This window comes from Armigeres subalbatus, chromosome 3, assembly GCF_024139115.2.
Source record: "Armigeres subalbatus isolate Guangzhou_Male chromosome 3, GZ_Asu_2, whole genome shotgun sequence".
Taxonomy (NCBI): Eukaryota; Metazoa; Arthropoda; class Insecta; order Diptera; family Culicidae; genus Armigeres; species Armigeres subalbatus.
In genome coordinates this window covers 310344777-310366482 of record NC_085141.1, presented here as the reverse complement: position 1 = coordinate 310366482, position 21706 = coordinate 310344777, and the positions used below count along the sequence as shown (strand labels likewise).

The window sequence follows — 21706 nt, the reverse complement described above, 5'->3', positions numbered from 1 at the left end:
ACCCTTATGATTTTTTTTCAATAGTTCTTCACGGGGCTTGAGTTATTTTTCAGATTTGCGTTTGGATCATTTTCATTTTCGACATAACTTTCGAAAAATGTTAATTCCTTTGCATGAATTTCTTTCATTTTTTTTACAACGGGGGTAATCTTGTTAGCTAAAACCTCGTCCCCTCGTCATCATATAATATCTAAGGGAGAATCAAGTATTGCCAAGTTATTGTCTAAATAACTTGTTTATTGGAGCTCAATCGTCAAATAGCATAACGAAGCCGAACTCGATAAATTTATGTTGTCCTCTGAAAACAGCTAAGAAAGGCTTGGATGAAGATTATGCACTGCATCTCTTATGCACATATACACTCAATTCTTTCCCAACACATGCCAAATTGAAACTTACCAGTAGGGGAAACTGGACACACATGATCCCCGGGGACACATGATCCCCCCATGTTCTCTCGAAAACTAATCACATTTTTATACCAGTGATATGTGCAAACGAATCCGTTAGATAGATTATTGAATCTGAGTAACATTTGATATTAGTTACTTTATGTATATGGATTTTACAGAGGTTTTATTATTTTAGCATTCTCAATCCTTTTTTTCTTCAAAGGAGAAAAGTTTAATAACTTTGAATATGTCCAACCAAAACGTACCAAATTTTTACTGGACAAAGTTGTATTATTGTAGAATTGAATAAATTAATTCAAATAGCTATTGCTTATTTTCCATTGAATAAAAAAAAAACAAAACAAGATAAATACTCAACATGGACACACTTGATTCCCCACAGTTTAGACACACTTGATCCCGATATTGCATATATTAAGGCGTTTGTTGTATACCGTCGCATATTATTGTATTGTATGTAACTAGTTGATCTGTTTAAATTATTTTCTAGTTAAAAGTATAAATACATTTTATTTCTCCTTAATTTTATTAATCAGACAATACACGCGCAATTTGAATTGCTCAATAGTCTTATTTCATTAACCAGAACACAGTGTAGTTGAACATACTTTGTTTTGATTAGTTTTATTAAATGCATTTTAACATTATTTTCAATGAAAAAGAGAGTAAATCAAGCTTTGAAAATACTCAACAAATCACAGGGCCTAAAATCAGTATTGTTCGATCTGGTATTAACTTTTATTCTGTTTGAACGAGGAGAAGTTTGCTTACAATCACCATTGAGTTGTAAACCTTCTTAAAGAATTTTTAATAATAGTCTCATTCAACATCTTTTGGTCAGTCGTTTAAGAGAAATCGCATTTGTGTAATAATAACACGCACTACAAAAATTATGATACGTGATAGTACCATATTGATGTATGAAGTCATCATCCTGGTATGATCACGGTTGTGGTATTAGGGCAGTTCAAATTTCAAAACTGTTCGAAAATTCCAACTCACATGTGTCTATTAGCATCATTTTGATAATATAGGAGTCCTGGCAAAATTTCGGGCAATTCGGTGGTCATTTAGGGGTGGCGCGAAGTCAATTTATGTTTATATGGAAATTTGTATGGGAAAAACTTAAAATTTATTCAAATCTCCCTACAACTGTCAAATCGTGATGAATTTAAATAAAAATCCCCAACCACCCTTTTTGGAATCTATATAAAGGAGACCTCTGAATAACACATTAGTTATGAGTGGATTGAACGGTTCTATTGACAGTGTGAATATGTGATAAATGGCAAAAATGGTGTAATTAGCCTCAACGTAGCCTCAACGTCCGCTGGTTGAGCTCAAATAGACTCCAAAAATAGAGGTTGGGGATGTTTATTTGAATTCATCACGATTTAAGAGTTGTAGGTGGATTTGAATTAATTTTAAGTTTTTCCCATACAAATTTCCATATAAACATAAATTGACTTCGCGCCTCCCCTAAATGGCCACCGAATTGCCTGAAATTTTGCCAGGACTCCTATATTATCAAAATGATGCTAATAGACATATGGGAATTGAAATTTTTGAACATTTTTTAAATTTGAACTGCCCTATTGTGGTATTGGTAGTAGTCTGGCGATCTCGATGTACCGTCGTCGGGAGAGGCAATGGGTCAAATAGGGGTGAGAATCGGTCACTGTTTCAGCTACTTAGAATGATTGTAGAATAGATTGAATGCATCTGAGGGCAAGAAGATCAAAATATAAGAGACCTCTTTGAACAATTTAATAGAATAATTAGATTCCAAAATTACAAAGATATATTTATGTATCGATCAACCATTTTGGTATCATCTGTATCAATCACAAAGAGAGATCCTCTTGGGAACATCATGGTTGTCGTGATATGACCACTGTCTGTTAGTGGAGGGAATGGTTTGCAGATAAATTATCATCACCATGCCAATTTTGTTGCTATAGCAGACATTCTATCTGTCACTACTACTCTATTCGAGAACTAAAATACTTGTCTTGCTTAATACCTACAATATTTAATTTTCGCACGACTAATGTTACGGCAGACTTTGAAGAATTATTAGGATTTGAAGCTAAACCAATTCAACCTTTCATTAGATTTGGAAGAACCTTAACATGTTCAGGTCATAAAGGGATCAATTTCCCCTATATGGGGATCAAATCTCCCGCAAGTTTTGAAAATGCCAAATTTTCTATCTTTCAGCAAAATCGATTTTTTGGTAACTTTCATGGACAAATAATTACTTCCAATGACGTTTTTGAATAGCTTATTAAGTTCTTTATCAAATCCATCAAGAAACGTGCAAATCGGTGCATGTTACATCGAGAAATATCCTAAACAAAAAGTGGGGATCATGTGTGTCCAGTTTCCCCTAATATCCTTCTTAGCCATGCGGTATAATATGTGTCTACAAAGCAACACCATGCTGAAGGTGGCTGGAAATGGAATTAAATAGGTAACAAGCGTATAATAATCTAAAAAAATGTTTGCAGTATTTTGTCCTAATAATCATATCGCTGCGATGCGTAGTTAATGTCAGAGGGAAGCTCTCTCGCGGTAGAGCACAATTTTCATACTAAAATGTCTATAACTCGGAACTGGGAACGACGAACGAATTTCGCTTATCCCAACCAGAGTGTAAAATAATCGAAATTTTTTGGTGAAGGCCACCACCACTTCTTCACTTGTCAGCTCCCTTCCAGACACATTCATAGTCGGCTCAGGACTGTCCATATTCGGTTGAATATTTCTCATTGAATATTTATGCACATTTTACAAATTGATAAATTATCTAAAATCTGAACACGTTTCAAATGAGTAAAGTAATTTATCACATAGAACTGAAACTGATTTTCATCCGCGAGGCACTTTCAACGGTAAACATCAACATAAACAATGCTAATTATGTTTATTTCTGCACATAGTAAGAACACTCAGTGACAGTCGAATGAATGAGTTGGTGGAGGTGGAGTAGTCGTCTCCGTCTGACTATGTCATTCTATGTTTTGAATATTCATGCGATGTTTATCAATATTCGGACCGAAGTTGCTTCATGAAGATGAATATTCTAGGCTCTAATCCCAACTGATAATCTTTTTGGAATTTATCAAGGTATGTTCAAAGAAAATTTTGTGGACCTACTTTTTCCCAAATTAGAATTAAGCTCTAAATGCTTAACAAAAGTTTTGAAAATTTTCGACGATAAATTTTTAGTAATAAAAAGTAGGGGAACGCTTCGGCACTTCATCCCATAGCTCCTATTTCCATCGCATTAAAAACAGAGCAATGAAGAGGAATTTGATTTGTTTCTTATTTTTGTGATGTCTTTCTCTGGGAATTCCTCCGAAAGTTCCTCCGGAAATTTCTCCGGATGTTCCTCCGGGAATTCCTTCTGAAGTTCCTCCGGGAATTCCTCCGGAAGTTCCTCCGGGAATTTCTCCGGATGTTCCTCCGGGAATTCCTCCGGAAGTTCCTCCGGGAATTCCTCCGGAAGTTCCTCCGGGAATTCCTCCGGAAGTTCCTCCGGGAATTACTCCGGAAGTTCCTCCGGGAATTCCTCCGGAAGTTCCTCCGGCAATTCCTCCGGAAGTTCCTCCGGGAATTCCTCCAGAGGTTTCTCCGGGAATTCCTCCGGAAGTTCCTCCGGGAATTCCTCCGGAAGTTACTCCGGGAATTCCTCCGGAAGTTTCTCCTGGAATTACTCCGGAAGTTCCTTCCGGAATTCCTCCGGAAGTTCTCTCGGAATTCCTCCGAAATTTCCTCCGAATTCCTCCGGAAGTTCCTCCAGAATTCCTCCGGAAGTTCCTCCGGGAATTCCTCCGAAGTTCCTCCGGAACTCCTCCGGAAGTTCCTCCGAATTCCTCCGGAAGTTCCTCCGGGAATTCCTCCGGAAGTTCCTCCGGAATTCCTCCGGAAGTTCCTCGAGAATTCCTCCGGAAGTTCCTCCGGGAATTCCTCCGAAGTTCCTCCGGGAGTTCCTCCGGAAGTTCCTCCGGAATTCCTCCGGAAGTTCCTCCGGGAATTCCTCCGGAAGTTCCTCCGGGAATTTCTCCGGAAGTTCCTCCGAGAATTCCTCCGGAAGTTCCTCCGAATTCTCGAATTCCTCCGGAAGTTCCTCCGAATTCCTCCGAAGTTCCTCCGGGAATTCCTCCGGAAGTTCCTCCGGAATTCCTCCGGAAGTTCCTCCGAGAATTCCTCCGGAAGTTCCTCCGGGAATTCCTCCGGAAGTTCCTCCGAAATTCCTCCGGAAGTTCCTCCGGAATTCCTCCGGAAGTTCCTCCAGGAATTTCCTCCGGAAGTTCCTCCGAATTCCTCCGAAGTTCCTCCGGAATTCCTCCGGAAGTTCCTCCGGGAATTCCTCCGGAAGTTCCTCCGGGAATTCCTCCGGAAGTTCCTCCGAATTCCTCCGGAAGTTCCTCCGGGAATTCCTCCGAAGTTCCTCCGGGAATTCCTCCGAAGTTCCTCCGGAATTCCTCCGGAAGTTCCTCCGGGAATTCCTCCGGAAGTTCCTCCGAATTCCTCCGAAGTTCCTCCAATTCCTCCGGAAGTTCCTCCGGGAATTCCTCCGGAAGTTCCTCCGGGAATTCCTCCGGAAGTTCCTCCGAATTCCTCGGAAGTTCCTCCGGGAATTCCTCCGAAGTTCCTCCGAATTCCTCCGGAAGTTCCTCCGAATTCCTCCGGAAGTTCCTCCGGGAATTCCTCCGGAAGTTCCTCCGGGAATTCCTCCGGAAGTTCCTCCGGGAATTCCTCGGAAGTTCCTCAGGAATTCCTCCGGAAGTTCCTCCGAATTCCTCCGGAAGTTCCTCCGGGAATTCCTCCGGAAGTTCCTCCGAATTCCTCCGAAGTTCCTCCGGGAATTCCTCCGGAAGTTCCTCCGGGAATTCCTCCGAAGTTCCTCCGGAATTCCTCCGGAAGTTCCTCCGGAATTCCTCCGGAAGTTCCTCCGGGAATTCCTCCGAAGTTCCTCCGGGAATTCCTCCGGAAGTTCCTCCGGGAATTCCTCCGGAAGTTCCTCCGAATTCCTCCGGAAGTTCCTCCGAATTCCTCCGAAGTTCCTCCGGGAATTCCTCCGGAAGTTCCTCCGGGAATTCCTCCGAAGTTCCTCCGAATTCCTCCGGAAGTTCCTCCGAATTCCTCCGGAAGTTCCTCCGGGAATTCCTCCGGAAGTTCCTCCGAATTCCTCCGGAAGTTCCTCCGGAATTCCTCCGGAAGTTCCTCCGAATTCCTCCGGAAGTTCCTCCGAATTCCTCCGGAAGTTCCTCCGGGAATTCCTCCGAAGTTCCTCCGGGAATTCCTCCGGAAGTTCCTCCGGGAATTCCTCCGGAAGTTCCTCCAATTCCTCCGAAGTTCCTCCGGGAATTCCTCCGGAAGTTCCTCCGAATTCCTCCGAAGTTCCTCCAGAATTCCTCCGGAAGTTCCTCCGGGAATTCCTCCGAAGTTCCTCCGAATTCCTCCGGAAGTTCCTCCGAATTCCTCCGGAAGTTCCTCCGAATTCCTCCGGAAGTTCCTCCAGAATTCCTCCGGAAGTTCCTCCGGGAATTCCTCCGGAAGTTCCTCCGAATTCCTCCGAAGTTCCTCCGGGAATTCCTCCGGAAGTTCCTCCGGAATTCCTCCGGAAGTTCCTCCGGGAATTCCTCCGGAAGTTCCTCCAATTCCTCCGGAAGTTCCTCCGGGAATTCCTCCGGAAGTTCCTCCGGAATTCCTCCGAAGTTCCTCCAGGAATTCCTCCGGAAGTTCCTCCAGGAATTCCTCCGGAAGTTCCTCCAGGAATTCCTCCGGAAGTTCCTCCAGGAATTCCTCCGAAGTTCCTCCAGGAATTCCTCCGGAAGTTCCTCCAGGAATTCCTCCGGAAGTTCCTCCAGGAATTCCTCCGGAAGTTCCTCCAGGAATTCCTCCGGAAGTTCCTCCAGGAATTCCTCCGAAGTTCCTCCAGGAATTCCTCCGGAAGTTCCTCCAGGAATTCCTCCGGAAGTTCCTCCAGGAATTCCTCCGGAAGTTCCTCCAGGAATTCCTCCGGAAGTTCCTCCAGGAATTCCTCCGAAGTTCCTCCAGGAATTCCTCCGGAAGTTCCTCCAGGAATTCCTCCGGAAGTTCCTCCAGGAATTCCTCCGAAGTTCCTCCAGGAATTCCTCCGGAAGTTCCTCCAGAATTCCTCCGAAGTTCCTCCGAATTCCTCCGGAAGTTCCTCCGAATTCCTCCGGAAGTTCCTCCGGGAATTCCTCCGAAGTTCCTCCGAATTCCTCCGGAAGTTCCTCCGAATTCCTCCGAAGTTCCTCCGGGAATTCCTCCGGAAGTTCCTCCGGGAATTCCTCCGGAAGTTCCTCCGAATTCCTCCGGAAGTTCCTCCGAATTCCTCCGAAGTTCCTCCGGGAATTCCTCCGGAAGTTCCTTCCGAATTCCTCCGGAAGTTCCTCCGGGAATTCCTCCGGAAGTTCCTCCGAATTCCTCCGGAAGTTCCTCCGGGAATTCCTCCGGAAGTTCCTCCGAATTCCTCCGAAGTTCCTCCGGGAATTCCTCCGGAAGTTCCTCCAGGAATTCCTCCGAAGTTCCTCCAGGAATTCCTCCGGAAGTTCCTCCAGGAATTCCTCCGAAGTTCCTCCAGGAATTCCTCCGGAAGTTCCTCCAGGAATTCCTCCGAAGTTCCTCCAGGAATTCCTCCGGAAGTTCCTCCGAATTCCTTCGGAAGTTCCTCCGGGAATTCCTCCGAAGTTCCTCCGGGAATTCCTCCGGAAGTTCCTCCGAATTCCTCCGAAGTTCCTCCGAATTCCTCCGAAATTCCTCCGAATTCCTCCGGAAGTTCCTCCGTGAATTCCTCCGGAAGTTCCTCCGAATTCCTCCGGAAGTTCCTCCGTGAATTCCTCCGGAAGTTGCTCCGGGAATTCCTCCGAAGTTCCTCCGAATTCCTCCGGAAGTTCCTCCGAATTCCTCCGGAAGTTCCTCCTGGAATTCCTCCGGAAGTTCCTCCGAATTCCTCCGGAAGTTCCTCCGGGAATTCCTCCGAAGTTCCTCCGGGAATTCCTCCGGAAGTTCCTCCAGGAATTCCTCCGGAAGTTCCTCCGGGAATTCCTCCGGAAGTTCCTCCGGGAATTCCTCCGGAAGTTCCTCCGGGAATTCCTCCGGAAGTTGCTCCGGGAATTCCTCCGGAAGTTGCTCCGGGAATTCCTCCGGAAGTTGCTCCGGGAATTCCTCCGGAAGTTGCTCCGGGAATTCCTCCGGAAGTTGCTCCGGGAATTCCTCCGGAAGTTGCTCCGGGAATTCCTCCGGAAGTTGCTCCGGGAATTCCTCCGGAAGTTCCTCCGGGAATTCCTCCGGAAGTTCCTCCGGGAATTCCTCCGGAAGTTCCTCCGGAAGTTCCTCCGGAAGTTCCTCCGGAAGTTCCTCCGGAAGTTCCTCTGGAAGTTCCTCCGGAAGTTCCTCTGGAAGTTCCTCCGGAAGTTCCTCCGGAAGTTCCTCCGGAAGTTCCTCCGGAAGTTCCTCCGGAAGTTCCTCCGGAAGTTCCTCCGGAAGTTCCTCCGGAAGTTCCTCCGGAAGTTCCTCCGGAAGTTCCTCCGGAAGTTCCTCCGGGAATTCCTCCGGGAATTCCTCCGGAAGTTCCTCCGGGAGTTACTCCGGAAGTTCCTCCGGGAATTCCTCCGGAAGTTCCTCCGGGAATTCCTCCGGAAGTTCCTCCGGGAATTCCTCCGGAAGTTCCTCCGGGAATTCCTCCGGAAGTTCCTCCGGGAATTCCTCCGCAACTTCCTCCGGAAGTTCCTCCGAAATCTCAATAAAAGTGACGTTTCGGTTGCTGAGATACGGTAAATATTTTGCCGAAAATCATTAATAAACGTAATTTTCCGCCGAGATTCTGTTGTTAAATTTACTGAGCTACAGCGGTACCCGATTTTGCCGAGCTCGAAAAACAACTTAGTGTGTACCAACAGCCTTCTCTGAAGTAGGATTACAATTAAAGATTACAATTCAATATTATTAATACATTATTGAACTGTAATGAAAAAAATTAGCAAAATCCTTAAATTTCCACTTAAATTTAACGATTTCCGATTTGTTCACATCACCCGTGAGATAGATTTTTGTTCAATTCGCTAAGATAAACAAACAACCATTCGTTTACCATTGTTTCTCTGGTCGGGGTTCAGCCAAAACGCACCAAGCGCCAACGAAAAATTACTCATTTTTCTAACCAAACTTTCGTTTAGCAAATTTAATTGATCGCAAATCGTATTGGATATCCCTCAATCCAATAAATGATGATATCCTATTGCAAATGTACACTTGAATTGATATGAAACGATTTCCGTTGTCCTTGTACGAACAAAATATCACAAGTCAGTCGAAAAGCCGCTTGGTGCGTTTTGGCTGAACCCCGACCACATGCAATTGAGTAATTTTACACCACCATTCGAGCGTTTTACCTCTGGTCATATTTTGAATGCGTTAGAAAGATCATTGTGAAATGTAGCTAGTTTTTTGTAAGTTTTGCATCTGGTCGTTGAAATGGTTCGATATTCTTTTTCAAATTGGCGAAAACATCAAGAAAGCTTAAGTGGTGCATATTGGACAGTTCTCCCTTACGAGAGAGGGAAAAAAGGACACAAACTGTTAGAGAAACATGTAATTGGTAGCAAACCAATATGAATGGAAATGAACGATCTTTTCCAAGCTCGTTAATCGACGGATGGTTGTTGGAATTTGATTTTTTTCATATTTACGCAGAAAGCAGGCAAAGCACCATGTTTCTATTTCAAACGTCGGTATTGTTCGGTGGTTGCTCCCATTGTTTCCATTATATTCAACTTTATAGAATGCCAACTTTTCCTAAACATTTTTGATGCTAATTGCGTATATTTTCAATGCTCTGTTATTTGTTTAAGCTTGTCAAAGTTTTCATTTCGGGTTGTGATTCAAATTTAATACGCATAATCAAATCATTAATTGATTCATGAGTTCAAAAGGTATTTGACATTTAAAGCTTTTTGCAATACCACCATGATGAAAACCAAGATAATTCAAGAAGCTACAAACTTGTAACTTCGGTTGAAACCATTCAGCTAATTAATTGTTTTTGTTGGAAATATACAACCCAGTCGTATTTCCACGTTATTTAGATCTTCCACTTTCGCAAAGAAAAAACTCACGTCCATCGCATGTTATGATGTGAAACAATCCCTATTTCCCTTAATAGGATTAACAAAGTGTCAGGATCAAGTTTCACCGGCAAACTTTTGCCGGCTCCTCTTTAGCGTGACATCGAAAGATCAACAGCTCACGAAAAGCGTATTTTCTTCTCCGCAGGCAGGTCCTTCCTACCCAAGCAAGACAAACTGCGATAACTTTGATACGGGTTGGACGGCATTAGGCGCAGTGATTTTGCTGCATGAAGCACACAGTTTGGCTTTCGGATGGATTCGGGCGGTCGGAGTGAAAATGATAGAATAACGATGTCAGGGAAATATAATAAAACAATCCCCAAGGGGGCGGGGCTTGAGGGGGGCCAGATGATGATGAAGTCTCTCGTATTGCAAGGATGCCGATGATGTAAGTGCATATCGCTATCCATTACAAATTGGATCAATCGCGTACAACTCGAAGGCAATGGGAAGCAATCTGTGATATGGTTCAAATGGATTTCTTTTTAACTGCGGGTGAGCGGGCAGAAAATTCTGCTTGGATCTTCCCTTGATATGAATAGTTCGAGTTTTAAACGAATTTAAACGGGTAATACATTAGCAAATCCTTTTGCAATTTGTTAGGTGGGACGCTAAACAGCCCTGACACGACGGCCCTCCGACGAGACAGGAGGTTTGCGCTGGCCCAATAAGCCGCCTAGAAAACCAATCATTACGAACAATATAAGAGATAATGCGACTCGATATAATCGGCAAAGACCTAGGCGACGAATACAGGATCACGATTGGAAGCTTGGAACATGGAATTGCAAGTCGCTAGGTTTCGCAGGTTGCGACAGGATGATCTACGATGAATTACATCCCGCAACTTCGACGTCGTGGCGCTGCAGGAGATTTGCTGGACAGGACAGAAAGTGTGGAAAAGCGGGCATCGAGCGGCTACCTTCTACCAAAGCTGTGGCACCACCAACGAGCTGGGAACCGGCTTCATAGTGCTGGGTAAGATGCGCCAACGCGTGATTGGGTGGCAGCCAATCAACGCAAGGATGTGCAAGCTGAGGATTAAAGGCCGTTTCTTCAACTATAGCATCATCAACGTGCACTGCCCACACGAAGGGAGACCCGACGACGAGAAAGAAGCGTTCTACGCACAGCTGGAGCAGACATACGATGGATGCCCACTGCGGGACGTCAAAATCGTCATCGGTGACATGAACGCACAGGTAGGAAGGGAGGAAATGTATAGACCGGTCATCGGACCGGATAGTCTGCACACCGTATCGAATGACAACGGCCAACGATGCATAAACTTCGCAGCCTCCCGCGGAATGGTAGTCCGAAGCACCTTCTTTCCCCGCAAAAATATCCACAAGGCCACATGGAGATCACCTAACCAAGAAACGGAAAACCAAATCGACCACATTCTAATCGACGGTAAATTCTTCTCCGACATCACGAACGTCCGCACTTACCGCAGTGCGAATATTGAATCCGACCACTACCTCGTTGCAGTATGCCTGCGCTCAAAACTCTCGACGGTGTACAACACGCGTCGAAGTCGGACGCCGCGGCTTAACATTGGGCGGCTACAAGATGGTAGACTAGCCCAAGAATACGCGCAGCAGCTGGAAGTGGCACTTCCAACGGAAGAGCAGCTAGGTGCAGCGTCTCTTGAAGATGGCTGGAGAGATATTCGATCCGCCATTGGTAGCACCGCAACCGCTGCACTTGGCACGGTGCCCCCGGATCAGAGAAACGACTGGTATGACGGCGAATGTGAGCAGTTAGTGGAAGAGAAGAATGCAGCATGGGCGAGATTGCTGCAACACCGCACGAGGGCGAACGAGGCACGATATAAACAGGCGCGGAACAGACAAAACTCGATTTTCCGGAGGAAAAAGCGCCAGCAGGAAGATCGAGACCGTGAAGAAACGGAGCAACTGTACCGCGCTAATAACACACGAAAGTTCTATGAGAAGTTAAACCGTTCACGTAAGGGCCACGTGCCACAGCCTGATATGTGTAAGGACATAAACGGGAACCTTCTTACGATCGAGCGTGAGGTGATCCAAAGGTGGCGGCAGCACTACGAAGAACACCTGAATGGCGATGTGGCAGACGAAGATGGCGGTATGGTGATGGACCTGGGAGAACGCGCGCAGGACATAATTCTACCGGCTCCGGATCTCCAGGAAATCCAGGAGGAGATTGGCCGGCTGAAGAACAACAAAGCCCCTGGGGTTGACCAACTACCAGGAGAGCTATTTAAACACGGTGGTGAGGCACTGGCTAGAGCGCTGCACTGGGTCATTACCAAGATTTGGGAGGAGGAAGTTTTGCCGCAGGAGAAGGACGATAAGCTGGATTGTAGCAACTACCGCGCAATCACATTGCTGAACGCCGCCTACAAGGTACTCTCCCAAATTTTATGCCGTCGACTAGCACCAACTGCAAGGGAGTTCGTGGGGCAGTACCAGGCGGGTTTTATGGGCGAACGCTCCACCACGGACCAGGTGTTCGCCATTCGCCAAGTACTGCAGAAATGCCGCGAATACAACGTGCCCACACATCATCTATTCATCGACTTCAAAGCCGCATATGATACAATCGATCAGGACCAGCTATGGCAGCTAATGCACGAACACGGTTTTCCGGATAAACTGACACGGTTGATCAAAGCGACGATGGATCGGGTGATGTGCGTAGTTCGAGTTTCAGGGGCATTCTCGAGTCCCTTCGAAACCCGCAGAGGGTTACGGCAAGGTGATGGTCTTTCGTGTTTGCTATTCAACATCGCTTTGGAAGGGATAATACGAAGAGCAGGGATTAACACGAGTGGTACAATTTTCAATAAGTCCGTCCAGCTATTTGGTTTCGCCGACGACATAGATATTATGGCACGTAACTTTGAGAAGATGGAGGAAGCCTACATCAGACTGAAGAGGGAAGCTAAGCGGATCGGACTAGTCATCAACACGTCGAAGACGAAGTACATGATAGGAAGAGGTTCAAGAGAAGACAATGTGAGCCACCCACCGCGAGTTTGCATCGGTGGTGACGAAATCGAGGTGGTAGAAGAATTTGTGTACTTGGGCTCACTGGCGACTGCCGAAAATGACACCAGCAGAGAAATTCGGAGACGCATAGTGGCTGGAAATCGTACGTACTTTGGACTCCGCAAGACGCTCCGATCGAATAGAGTTCGCCGCCGTACCAAACTGACAATCTACAAAACGCTAATTAGACCGGTAGTCCTCTACGGACACGAGACCTGGACGATGCTCGTGGAGGACCAACGCGCACTTGGAGTTTTCGAAAGGAAAGTGCTGCGTACCATCTATGGTGGGGTGCAGATGGCGGACGGTACGTGGAGGAGGCGAATGAACCACGAATTGCATCAGCTGTTGGGAGAACCATCCATCGTTCACACCGCGAAAATCGGACGACTGCGATGGGCCGGGCACGTAGCCAGAATGTCGGACAGTAACCCGGTGAAAATGGTTCTCGACAACGATCCGACGGGCACAAGAAGGCGAGGTGCGCAGCGGGCAAGGTGGATCGATCAGGTGGAAGATGACTTGCGGACCCTCCGTAGACTGCGTGGTTGGCGACGTGTAGCCATGGACCGAGCCGAATGGAGAAGACTTTTATATACCGCACAGGCCACTTCGGCCTTAGTCTGATTAAATAATAACATTTGCAAATCCACGAGAAATTCATTCCAATTTTCACGGAAAAATCGTTCGAATTTCCACGGGATTTTCATTCACAGTGAATCCATTCGATTTTCTCGGAAAAATTCTTTCGAATTTCCTCGGTGAATGCATTTGATTTTCTTTTAAAAAAATGAGTCACATTTTCACGGGATATTTATTTGAATGTCCACGGGACGACAGTTGACGTTACATTTTTGCATCGATGTGATGGGCCTCTCTTCAGAATTTTTCACGCCGCTTATCTAAAATTTCTCACGCCAATTGAAACTTCTTAGTAGTCTCTATATCATTGAAAAATCAGTAGAAACTCCGTAGAATTCCCAAGAACTTTTCCTCCAGGAATTCCTTCGGAAGTTCCTCCAGGAATTCCTTCGGAAGTTCCTCCAGGAATTCCTTCGGAAGTTCCTCCAGGAATTCCTTCGGAAGTTCCTTCAGGAATTCTTCCGAAAGTTCCTCCAGGAATTCCTTCGGAAGTTCCTCCAGGAATTCCTTCGGAAGTTCCTCCAGGAATTCCTTCGGAAGTTCCTCCAGGAATTCCTTCGGAAGTTCCTCCAGGAATTCCTTCGGAAGTTCCTCCAGGAATTCCTTCGGAAGTTCCTCCAGGAATTCCTTCTGAAGTTCCTCCAGGAAATCCTTCGGAAGTTCCTCCAGGAATTCCTTCGGAAGTTCCTCCAGGAATTCCTTCGGAAGTTCCTCCAGGAATTCCTTCGGAAGTTCCTCCAGGAATTCCTTCGGAAGTTCCTCCAGGAATTCCTTCGGAAGTTCCTCCAGGAATTCCTTCGGAAGTTCCTCCAGGAATTCCTTCGGAAGTTCCTCCATGACTTCCCTTCGAAGTTCCGCCCGGAATTCCTTCGGAAGTTCCTCCAGGAATTCCTTTGGAAGTTCCTCCAGGAATTCCTTCGGAAGTTCCTCCAGGAATTCCTTCGGAAGTTCCTCCAGGAATTCCTTCGGAAGTTCCTCCAGGAATTCCTTCGGAAGTTCCTCCAGGAATTCCTTCGGAAGTTCCTCCAGGAATTCCTTCGGAAGTTCCTCCAGGAATTCCTTCGGAAGTTCCTCCAGGAATTCCTTCGGAAGTTCCTCCAGGAATTCCTTCGGAAGTTCCTCCAGGAATTCCTTCGGAAGTTCCTCCAGGAATTCCTTCGGAAGTTCCTCCAGGAATTCCTTCGGAAGTTCCTCCAGGAATTCCTTCGGAAGTTCCTCCAGGAATTCCTTCGGAAGTTCCTCCAGGAATTCCTTCGGAAGTTCCTCCAGGAATTCCTTCGGAAGTTCCTCCAGGAATTCCTTCTGAAGCTCTTCCAGGAATTCCTTCGGAAGTTCCTCCAGGAATTCCTCCGGAAGTTCCTCCAGGAATTCTTCCGGAAGTTCCTCCAGGAATTCCTTCGGAAGTTCCTCCAGGAATTCTCCCGGAAGTTCCTCCAGGAATTCTCCCGGAAGTTCCTCCAGGAATTCCCCGGAAGTTCCTCCGGGAATTCTGCCGGAAGTTCCTCCAGGAATTCCTTCGGAAGTTCCTCCAGGAATTCCTTCGGAAGTTCCTCCAGGATTTTTTTCGGAAGTTCCTCCAGGAATTCCTCGGGAAGTTCCTCCAGGAATTCCTTGGGAAGTTCCTCCAGGAATTCCTTGGGAAGTTCCTCCAGGAATTCCTTGGGAAGTTCCCTCAGGAATTCCTTGGGAAGTTCCTCCAGGAATTCCTTCGGAAGTATCTCCAGGAATTCCTCAAAAGTTCCTTCAGGAATTCTTTCGGAAGTTCCTCCAGGAATTCCTTGGAAAGTTCCTCCTGGAACTCCTAAGGAAGTTCCTCCAGTATTTCCTTCGAAAGTTCCTCCTGGAATTCCTTCTAGAAGGATACGATGGGTAGGGCATGTTGCAAGAATGCCGGACAGATGGTGTTCGCTTCCGACCCAGCAAGGACACCATTGACCAGAATCAATATAATAATTGATACTTTTTCAATATTTATCGATTATTTGCAATTTTAGGCAGATAAGCAATTTATTTTGCCATCCACCGTTTTCTTAGAAGACAACTTTATGAAGTATGTTAGTAAGAATGAGCTTATAATCTCATGAACAATATCCCCCTATTAAAATTTATTCATGCAATCACGCTACCACACTCGTTGACCGGCAATTCCCAAAGTATTGACTCAATTTCCATAACTTACCTCAAGCACATGCACACAAATTCCAACCATCTGTTACCCATTTAGAAAGAATTACTATTCATACATCGTAACAAATTTACGAACACCTCACTAATCGTGCATCTATGTTTTCCCTCCCCATCCCGCCAGAACATGGACAATGTCGTTGAACTGCACAACAAGACGCCCATCTGGAACGACGAGACGCAATCGTACGTGCTCAACTTTCACGGCCGGGTCACGCAGGCCTCGGTCAAGAACTTCCAGCTGGTGCACGACTCCGACCCGGACTACATCGTGATGCAGTTCGGCCGGACGTCGGACGACATCTTCACGATGGATTTCCGGTACCCGCTGTGTGCGTTCCAGGCGTTCGCGATAGCGCTGAGCAGCTTCGATGGGAAGCTGGCGTGCGAGTAGGGGGAGCAGCGTGCTGTGGATTTTCTGTTTTAGGGTTTTCGATTGGAACTTCGTATTGGATACTGCTCGCAAATGGAAACCAATATACCGGAACGAAACTTCATCAGGTAACAAAAAGGTTGAAAAGGTGTACATTTTTTTTGTTAGGAAGCGTACATTTAGCTAACACATGCCACATGGAACTCGGCGAAGGAGTACCTCTGGAAGGTCCCTACAAATAGATTAGTAATAGTTATAATTGATAGCGAATAGATGTAACTAAAGATCGATTAGATTGAGAGTGCTATAGGATTGTAAGTAGGACGGTCTCGAATTGGAGAAAATGAGAACAAAACAAAGATTTCTACGTGCGACTTAGCGTATAGTTAGTAGAATAGTGAAGTGCTTGGAAAACAAAGAATTGTAGTTCGAGCTAGAAAAAGCTGTAAAATGAAAAATACGCAAGAAACTGTAAAGAGCTTCGACATTAAAAAATGAAAATATTTATTTCTATTTTTGAAGTTTGTATATTGGAAATTGGAAATCGGAATGCAATTAGTATCTGCTGTGATTGAATTGAATTGAAGATCAGTTTCATTTATTTGTTTGAAATCTTGAATATATACTCAAATAAGTGCCTTTGGTAGATATTTTACAAAAGAATATTTCATGACGTCAACCAAAATTCCTTTGGTGAAAATTGCCTTGTATGTATATCTGTATATTCTGCATTAATGATTTGGCATGGTTTTGAAACTAATCTTCATTGCTTGGTATGTTTCACTGCAGAATTAAACAACACTCATAACCTTAGTTTATGGTTCGACAACTGCTTTTATAGAAGCGAATTAACTTTCTTAATGGTTCAAACAGTTTTGACGTAGAATTATGTCTTTGTTTTCGCTACGAATATGGAATTTGGAGAAATGAGACCGTCGAAAAAGTTTCCAACCCGAAAACATCCTAGACCGGACCGAGAATCGAACTCACCATCTCCGTAGATTGGCAATCCTACGCCTTTACTCGCAAGACTACTCGAAACCCCTAAGAATGCCTTTACATCAGTTCTATTCTGAGTGACCGACTGTTGTAGCAGCATTTAAGCTGCCTCGCAGTGGTTTAAGTTTAATTTATTGTGTTACTTGCATGGCTACGGTCCGGTCCTTTACAGGCCCTTCTCTTGAATGCTCATGGCATTCAAGGCTTCGGCTTTGCTCTTTCCGTTAACTACGTGTGCCTTCCTTCTTGGTCACATCCTCTTTCTCGGCCGCCATTCTTGCGACTTTTTCACATGGACTTCAACGAGAAGTTGTTCAGAATTTCCAAGGAAATTTTTTCGAAAGTTCCACAGGAAATTCTTTGGACTTTGCAAGGGATTTTTTTTTAATTTTAAGGGAAATTTTTAGGAATTGCGGGAAATTATTATCCATTAAAAAATCTTCGGAAATTCAACGAGAAATTGTTCAAAGAGAGGAAAAATCATATGACCGAAAGTCATTTGGCAAATTGAACGGGCCGAAATGGCCGATTTGGTCAAAAGCGATACAGGGCCGAACTGGTAATTTGGCCGAAAAAGTTTGCCTTAACAGGTCGTTGGGTCGAATAGGTCATGTAGTCGAAAATGCCGTTTGGTCGAAATGTTCATTTGGTCTACGGCCGGAAATGTTCCTTGATGTGCGGATAATATGGCCAAAAATGTCGAACCATTCGGTCAAACAACATTTTCAGTCAAATGGTCTTTTCTAATCAGTTATGACAGTGGTTCTTTCTGCAAAACGGCTTTCTCGGCCAAAAGACCAGTTCGGTCGAACGACATTTACGTTAGTAAATATGTCCATTTCAGCCTTTTCAGGCCTTTCACGCCTAGACGACTTTTTTTTGCCCAAGTGTTTTCCATTTCTGCCGAATTAGATTTTTGGCCAGACGAGTTTCGGTCTAATGGTTTGTTCGGCCAAATGACATATTCGGCTAAACAACTTTCGGCCATATGGCTCTTCCCGTCGTTTGACTGAAAGTCATTCGGCGAAGGCCATTTGTTCGAATGCCACTTGGTCGATTGTCATTTAGCCGAATTCCATTTGGCTGAATTGGACGTTTGACCGAAACGGTTATTAGGTCGAAAATAGAGTTTCCATTTCCCGGCCATTTTCGTTGTCCCGGGATTCGGGATGAACTTGTTCGTATATCCCGGGAAATCCCGGGATCCTGGGAATTTTCAATGATTCCTTAGAAAACTCATTTTTTTTAAAGACTATTTTATTCAATGTTTAGGGGTAAAGTTTATATTTAAAAAAAGGCAGATTTCTCGGATGGTAGAGTACCCTTTTGGAATATATGATCGCCGAGTCCGAGAACTCAGCTTGACTATTTGCATTGTTTTGAATATACATTGGGTTTAGACAGTTGCTGGGATTGCATTAAATACCCTGGTGACGAAAGATGGAAGATGCGCAGTAGAATCGTACTGGGGTCATAACCTATTGGAGATATGGGAACCCCCTCACAAAAAAACACAATACTAGAGTATCCTCCAACCCATGGCAGGCTACTAATTGATACTTTTGCCAAGACACGCAGCTCTTCCAAATCTTTAACAGATCGCTTCCTAATCTTGATGTAAATCGTTAATTTATCGTTATCGCCGATAAAGTTAATTGTGTTCAACGTGATCGGTTGCAGCGATAAAGATGAATCAACTCAACTATTATCGGAGTTCGATAATTTAACGTAAGTAAACTCGATAATTTAACAATAATGGGGTTAATAGATTACGCGATTGAAGTTGGTATATAATTTTGACTGAAGCTGAGAATTGGACAAATTGATTGCACCCTGTTGACAAGAGTTGGTTTTGATCGAAGTGATACACAAAAAAATTAGGCAGAGCATCGAGGTCGGACCACTTGTACTGGCGCATGTGCTGGAAAGTTTGTTGTACGAACGTCAATTGGAAGGACATGAATTGGATCAAGAATTGTTTTGGAGGCAAGAAGCTCAGAAAGACTGACTCAATGTTGGGCGGCGCAAGGAGATTAGCAAGGTGAATATCAGCTAGTGTACACAACCTCGCTGTAGACGGGATATGGGGAGGAAGCATGCGCCAAATAGTTGTAGCTGATCTTGTAGTGTAGATACTTGTCGTTTAATTAATAGAGAGCTGTAGCTGCTGGAAAAAGTATCAGTCAGTGGTATAGGGGAATCTAATATAGAAGGTGTTCTATTAACCGATATTTTCATGTCTGTTCCTCTCTTACTAATTTAATAATTAGATGATATCGATTGTGCATCACAAAGAACATTGGCTCCGTATACTTGCGTGAGCCTACCAAATAAACGAACTTGGAAAAAATCATGTCTGATGGGAGGTATAAAAATATGATATGAGTTTATTACCTAATTTGGGTTTCGCGTTCTAAGCAAATAACTTTTGTAATAAGAAAAATTACACTGTTTGCGAACTGGAAATGAAACAGTATTGTTTTTCCCGGGAATCCCGGGATTTTCGGGATTTCAAAAAATAACATCCCGGGAATCGGGAAATCCCGAATTTTCCTAAATCCCGGGATTTTTTGTCCCGGGAAGTCCCGGGATGGAAACTCTAGTCGAAAATAGTTTGGCTGAAAGCGACATACTGCCGAAAATGCTTTTTCATATGGCCAAAAAGGTCGACCCGTTTGACCTATTCGGACAAATGACTTTTTCAGCAAAATAATCAGTTTAGACAAACAATACTTTCGGCCGTTTGTCTATTTCTGCCAAATAAAATTTCGACCCATTGACTTTAGACCTGGTTTGTTCGGCCGAAACACATATTCGACCAAACAACTTTCGACCTTGTGGTCTTCAGCCAAATGACTTTCGGCCAAACGGCCCTTTTCTATTCAAGAATACGATTTTGTCCAGAAATTCTTTAGAATTCAATGGAAAATACTCGACTGCGGAAAATACTTCACAAATTCCATACGGACTGCGGAAAATACTTCAAAAATTCCATACAAAATTCTTTAGAATTTGCAGAAGAAATAATTCGTTTTTTTTTACTTTCGTGGGAAATTCTTCGGAATTTACTCGAATTTTTTTCCAGAATGTCCACTTCAATTCTCCATGAATTTCCATGGAGAATTCTTTCATTTTTTTACGGAAATTTATTCAGAAAATCAACGGGAATAATTTCATAAAAAATGCAGTGGATTTCTGCGAAAAAATTTTCGGCTTAACTTTTACAGAATATTTTTCAAATTTCAAAGAAAAATGGAATTTGGTAGGAATTACAGTCACGGAAAATTATCCGAAGTTTCAACTGAAAGTTTGGGGAATATCAATCGGGAAATTCGATGAACTTCTGATAAATTTGAATCGGCGTGGAAAATCATAGATCAACGTGGCGCGGCGAAGCACACCTCTATCCTGCGGAAACAGCTTGGTCGCCCACGAATAAATGAGTACTTTTTGGTAAGGCAACTAAAATCGGCCGGCGCGAAGCTGGAAAATGGAGATCACGTGTCCCAGTTGTTCCTAAGATTATCGGACTCGTACGACCCTCTCGTAACGGCACTGGAGAATATTAAGGAAAGGACTTCAATTTGGATTTAGTCAATCAGACCGTCCACGGCAGGCCGGCGGTGTTATCGGGCCATTAGCGTCACAAGCGTGCTGACAAACTCAAAAGCAAGTGCCACAAGTGTGGCCAAACCGGCCTTAAGCCCCAAACACAATGATAAATGGCTACAGCAATCACGGCGTTGAATGTGCAGAAGGTACTGTACATCGCAGATCTTCGCGATAACTTGCTGTCGGTGAATAAGCTGGCAGCTGCTGGCTTTGAAGTGCTGTTCCTTAAATGAAAAACGGTGCTGAAGAAGGATGGCAATATTATCGATACCGCTCCGATGAAGAGCAACCTGTACGAGGTCAAGGTAACTGGTCAACTGCTAACCTTTGCCAGGTGGGACGAAACGAGCTGTGTGCATCTTCGCCTGCCCAAGAAGGAATGGCCCAAATCGTACAGAAGAAGATGGCCATTGGTGTCAACTTGAATTTAAGTACTGCAATCAAAAACTTTCATGTTGTTCTGTTGATTGCGCTATAGGGCACTGCACAGAAACATCTCTTTCTCTTTCGATCTTCATAAATTTTGACATTTACTGGCCTTGTTGTTTTCTAATTTCTTTATGCAGCGAGAAATAGGGGAGCGTCCACAAATTACGTAACGCTTTGAGGGGGGGGGGTTGGCCAAAGTGTGACGATCCATACAAAATTTTCAGACGTTTCATACAAAAAGTGCGACATAGGGGGGGGGGTTGAAAATGCCCAATTTTTGCGTTACGTAATTAATGGATCTTCCCTAGACAAAGCAGTCCGTGCAGTGCCCTATTTAAATTAATTCATGAAAATATTTTTACTTGGGTCCTTTTGAAAAGTTAAGCGAGAAATCTTCATTTTAAAAACTCAAAGGTGCAGCCCAATCGGGTTGTACGCAAAGGTGACGTAGGACGACGTAGCCATTCGAAAGTGAAAGTATATGCCATGATAATTTGTGTCTGTTTATTAACATTGAGCAAACTGCTCGGAGGACAACTGAATCAAGAAGTCGAATAGTTGCTCCCAGTTAGAAATGACTTTGAGTCTCCAACCATGGAATTAACATGACTCATCGGCCTCATCGCCGCTGAAGCCACTCGACTGGTTTTCATTGGAGGACATCACAACCCTAGAGAACACCATCCTCAAAAATGTCCGGAATAAAGAAGAAATAAGCAAAATCAAAAGTAGCGTCAAACCAAACCCAAATATATTTATTTGAAACGTTTGGTTTTCGTCCGCGATGTAAGCGTACGTAGCAAAGTGAGGAGAACTTCAAGAATTAATTACCCACAGTCCTCAATAATTTTTTGC

At 44.5% G+C, this 21706-nt stretch overlaps 1 protein-coding gene across 11 annotated transcripts in view; it reads left to right on the top strand.

The window, feature by feature from the left end:
- The window catches only part of LOC134225235 (protein king tubby 1), a 119627-nt gene extending 102906 nt beyond the window's left edge, over positions 1-16721 (top strand). For 8 of the 11 annotated variants that reach the window (XM_062705138.1, XM_062705137.1, XM_062705134.1 and 5 more), the window contains exon 7: positions 15563-16717. In XM_062705138.1, the coding sequence (XP_062561122.1) occupies positions 15563-15832 (270 nt within the window). In that variant the 3' untranslated portion in view covers positions 15833-16717. Of the gene's footprint in view, positions 1-15562 lie in introns of all 11 variants that reach the window. The other 3 variants (XM_062705130.1, XM_062705131.1, XM_062705141.1) reach the window with 3 other exon arrangements.
- Positions 16722-21706: the final 4985 nt, after the last annotated feature.